Source organism: Populus trichocarpa, chromosome 2, assembly GCF_000002775.5.
Source record: "Populus trichocarpa isolate Nisqually-1 chromosome 2, P.trichocarpa_v4.1, whole genome shotgun sequence".
Lineage (NCBI taxonomy): Eukaryota > Viridiplantae > Streptophyta > Magnoliopsida > Malpighiales > Salicaceae > Populus > Populus trichocarpa.
In genome coordinates this window covers 1,389,747-1,394,507 of record NC_037286.2, presented here as the reverse complement: position 1 = coordinate 1,394,507, position 4,761 = coordinate 1,389,747, and the positions used below count along the sequence as shown (strand labels likewise).

Genomic DNA, 4,761 nt, shown 5'->3' with positions numbered 1-4,761 from the left:
AGTGACGAGGATCTGCTCGAAGAAACCTACACTACCTCCGTAAACATTAACTAATGAAAAGAACATGCTTTTTTCATGTCTGGCATGTTAAATATAGAAGGTAAAAAATGTTGGCTTGCGTGGAAATTTTTTTTTCTTTTTCTTTTTTTGTAATATGGATATCCGGGTTAATTTACAGGCATCTCAACTAATCCTACATGTTTTGAAGTTAATAATTATATAAATATCCAGTGATCCTAAAATTTATAGAACTTGAATTGATGATTTCTAGAAAGTAAATACATACTCTAACTAATTAAATTACACCTTTCAAAGCAATTTTCGTGGAAATCTTGTAAGATCTGGTGATGGCGTGGGAAGTTTCATGCATTAACTTGTCCTTCCAAAGTTTATCCTTCCCTTGAGAAAGGATAATAATTGGCATAATCTCCATTGTCTCAAAGACTTCAATTGGAAATGATATCAATTTTATTTTATTTTTAAGCAAGAAGTGAAAACTACCACACCATTTCTCTACTCGCACGACACCATGTCAAATTGTATATCGGCCAATTTTTAAAGCCCCCTGACGAAGCTCATCTTCTTTTGGAATAGTGTCATTCATTCCAAAATGGACAAGTGAAAAATTTGTCAGGGATTTTTCTCCAAGTGAAGAACTACATTATTCCCATAAATTCCTTAGAAAATCTCCAATGAATTTAATTTAGCTATGTCCTACTGAAGTATCCATCAAGATTTTTTTATAAAAAGTAATAATATAAATCATGGATTTATGGTGTGATGTGGGGCCCATGTGTTTTTTTAATGATAATAATAAAAATACATTGAGATTCGTTACATGTGATTGCATCAAAAATCTAGAAAAAATTACAATCTTTTAGAGCAGGTCTAAAATGATAAGAGTGTTTCTTCATTAATGCAATAAAATAACTGTTGCAAATACATTTATGGACTGAAGAAAATCTAAGAACATATATTTCTAAAAACAATTGCAATTGCATTAAATTCGGTAAAAAATGGTGCTGGCCAATGGGGATAGCCCAATTAGATCCATCACATTAGTCAAAAAGGGAATGAAAACCCAATTACATCAATGGTTTTTAATTGAAAACGCAGAGACAGTTCAGGCCCAATAAGCGCAAAATCACCATAGCTAGGAAAAGCCCAATTTCCTTATCCTTCTAAGTTTTAACTACGCACAGGTACTGCTCTAGGAAACCCTCTTTTGAATTTACAACGGTCGAATCCGCTCTGAAACAGTGAAAGCCCTAAAATCTCAATCATTCTCTTTCAATTCAAAAAAAAATCTTCATCTTCTCCTCCTCCTCTCTTCTTATATAACAATTCGATTCAAAAATGGGTACTTCAAAGCGCACTAAAGTGGTAACTTCAGATCGTGAAAAATGGGATAAAGTGTTTGGCGGGCTGGTAAAATTACTAAAGAACCAACAAGAACAGCTCGAAACTCTTTTAAAAGAGAGGAAAATCCTTGAAGATCGCATAAAAACGCAACATGAGAGATGGGTTTCTGATATTCGTCTCTATGATGATCATATTTTGCAGGCAAGTTTAATTTTTTGTGTAAAGTTTGGTTCTTTTTGGATTTTAAAATTAGGGTTTTGAAAGTTTGAGGCTTTTGCGATGTCCTGCGTAGATTAAGGGGGGTTTGGTGGAGAAAGACATGGCGTGTTTGCTTGAGGCTGCTAAAGGTGATTTGATGTTGGGATTGAAGCAGAGAGAGGTTTCTCTTCACAAATTGAAATTAGGTCAGTGACTTTTTAAAGGGTTTTATCCATTCTTATCTTGGTTTGTACATCATTAATATGAAAATAATGGGAATCTTGACGATTTAAGTATCTGCTGCAAGTTCTGATTTCAATATAATACTAATAGAGGCTGAATGATTAAAGATTGTCTTTATATATATATATATTCAATAAAGTATATGGAATGCATTCTGAAATTAGGTGATTGTTTTTTTTTTCAAGTGTTTTTATGTATTTTTTGTTTGAATTATATAACATAAATGGAAAAAAATTGAGAATTTTAGAATCTGTTGCAAGATTTTTGAATATGGGATGAAGTAAGTTGGGGCTAAATCATTCAATCTTTTTTCCATGCTATAATGAGAAGGGAATGCTTTTTATGATTTTAATGATGGCATGAACAGAAGGGGTAATAGAATATAGTAAGACACTGTTGTCCTTAAGATATCTTGTTGGCATAGGAGCGATACTCCTTTGACTACAAGTGGTTTTTTAAAAGTTTTATGAGAATTGCATATAAATCACTTCACAAATTTCATCCTTTCCAACTTTTCTGTGTGACTATCTTGATTCAGATTTATTAGTCTTTACTTAGGTGTTGATATGTGGTGAGTTTCACATAGATTATGTTGTTGGGAATGCACTTGTTCGTGGAGGGCTTTGTAATGACTCTACATGTTTTAAGTCTGCTTTATTTGATTGGTGTTTGTGATTGCAGAGCAAACAGAAGATGAATTGGCAGATTTCCAAGCATTGTTTGGCTACCTCTCTCAGAGCCTAAAAGTATGTTCCATTTCATATTTTGGTTCTTAGGGACTTTTCCTTAAATACCATCGTAAGATTTTTAATTCTCTGCTTGATATACATCAGGAAAATTCTGAAGAAACTGCCAATGGAAAGGGTCCCGGGCATAGTGATTTAAAGTCTGGTGAAGCTAAAAAGTTGGAAGCCGAAGTAGAAAGGCTGAAGCTTGAGAACGAGAAGCTTGTTTTTGAAAAGAATTCTGAAGTATCTGCTCTCCAGAAAGGGAAAAACTTTGTGTGGAATCAATATGATATTCTAGAAAGCAATCTCACCAATAAATTAAGGATTAAAGAAGCTGAAGTTGAGAAGGCAAATGAGAAGATAGCAGAAGTTCTTGCCACTGCAGAGTTGCTCCAATCTTCAAATGATGAGAAGAATGAAATTATTCAAAGATTGAATACTAAGGTGGCCAAGATAGAAGCTGACACAAAGAAATGGAAGGAAGAAACTTCTAAACTCTCCCGGGAGTTGGAATTGTTAAGAAAGTTAAGAACTGCCCAAATTACAACTGTAATGAAACCTTGTAGTGCACCAGTTAGAACTTTCACTTCGGGAGTCAAAAGCTGCGGCAGAGATTGTAACCTTGTTGACAGGAAAGTATTGCAATCCGCTGTTCCTTCCAAGGATGCTGAAAAGGTATTAAAGAATTAATGATGCATTATATGTAGTTAGATTTTGGTATGAGATGATGACTGACTTGGCATGTACATCATTGGAGGTCTAGTATAATCTTTTTTCTCTTACGTATGAAAGAACAAAAATAGATACCAGCTTTTAGAAAACCCTATCTGTTGGAAGACTATTGTATATGCATCTTTAGAGCGGAAAAAACAATCTGATTACCACCAGTCATTGCTTAAAAAATGCCCGAATATCAAATTTGCTTCTTGTTCATTCATGTTGTCATGTAGCATTGAGGCTCTTAATTAGATAGTCAAAAGTTGCATGTTAATCTACATCATTCTTTGTGATTTGCCCACAGCATAACCATTCGAACCTCAAAATACTAGACATTTTGTCTTGATCCTGTAAGCTAATTGTACTTCAAACCGTTTTTGATTTCAGAGTATCAGAAGCTTGAAGAAGAAAAGGATGGATGCTTCTGTTTTTGAAGCTCCAAGATTATTCTCTTCTTCCTTCAAAATTCCTAAAGTGAAGGTCCCATCTACTCCTGTCTAAATGACACCTTTCACGCCATTCTTTAACCTTTCAGCTTAACAAAGTTGCAGCTTCTCCATGCAGTTTTTCATTCAGCTCTGATGTTTGGCTCTGTATAATTTTCTTTTCTGTATTCCAGTCGATCTGATGTAAGTTAAGTTGTTGCCAGACCTTTGGGAAGCCATTCTTTTCTTCGACCTTATTGTGCAGTGTAAGTTAGCATAGGTTGCAGTGCTGGATTCAGTTGGCATTTGTAATGTCTTTCAATTACAACAAATACCTAGTGTGGCTCCGCAATGACTCTTTTGCCATTATCCTGTACTGAAACTCTGAAACAGGATTCTACCATTTTGTTATCTGCTAAAGTGAATATATAATATCTAAAACTGAAAAATCTGTTTTGCCAGATATCTATAAAATGACAAAACAAACTAAGTTTTCACTAGAATTTTACAAGTACAGTGGTAAAACCATAGAAGATTTCAACATATTCAAAGATGATGCACATAGCTGACGACTAAACGGACCTCCATACAATTGGAGACCACATGGACTGAAAAGAAGACCTATAATTTACCATCACCAGAAGCACCACCACCAACACCGCCAATCCCCAAGGCAAGTTCCAACTCCTATTATCCGCCGAGCCATACTGTGCTTTTGTGTTGGGAAACATGAAGGTCTCAACCTTAGACGCAAACATAGCCAGAAATATCAGGAGCACAGGCAAGAACAAGAGTAGCAACTTGAAGTTGATCAGTGCGTGCTGCATCTGGTTCTTGTAGCTCATAAATGATGATACAGACAGGAGGAGAATAATTATAAAGAAAATAGCAACTAAGGGGAAAGGAGGTAGAGACAAGGAGGCTAGAGTACGCTGTGTCCACTCTTGCTTCCATGCAGGCCCCCTTGTATGTTTCAACAGCCAAGCCATCTTTCTCTCTCGGGAGTAGCTTCCCTAGCCCTATATTTCTCGAGGTTACTTCTCTTATGAAATGGGTTATAATTATATAGGAGGATGGAGGGTTTTGAG

At 35.4% G+C, this 4,761-nt stretch overlaps 1 protein-coding gene across 1 annotated transcript; it reads left to right on the top strand.

Annotated features, from left to right (window-relative positions):
- The first annotated feature begins 1,219 nt into the window (after positions 1-1,219).
- Positions 1,220-4,084, top strand: LOC7490651 (uncharacterized). Its single transcript, XM_002301942.4, has 5 exons — positions 1,220-1,563; positions 1,655-1,766; positions 2,485-2,549; positions 2,637-3,206; positions 3,636-4,084. Exons 1-5 carry the CDS (start codon positions 1,357-1,359, stop codon positions 3,747-3,749), a joined length of 1,068 nt encoding a protein of 355 aa, XP_002301978.4. The 5' UTR covers positions 1,220-1,356; the 3' UTR covers positions 3,750-4,084.
- The last annotated feature ends 677 nt before the right edge of the window (positions 4,085-4,761 follow it).

Coding starts and splice junctions, on each gene's coding strand:
- LOC7490651 (XM_002301942.4), top strand. CDS start 1,357: ATGGGTACTTCAAAGCGCACTAAAGTGGTAACTTCAGATCGTGAAAAA. Junction 1,564..1,654: donor ATGATGATCATATTTTGCAG/GCAAGTTTAATT, acceptor TGTCCTGCGTAG/ATTAAGGGGGGTTTGGTGGA. Junction 2,550..2,636: donor ACCTCTCTCAGAGCCTAAAA/GTATGTTCCATT, acceptor GATATACATCAG/GAAAATTCTGAAGAAACTGC.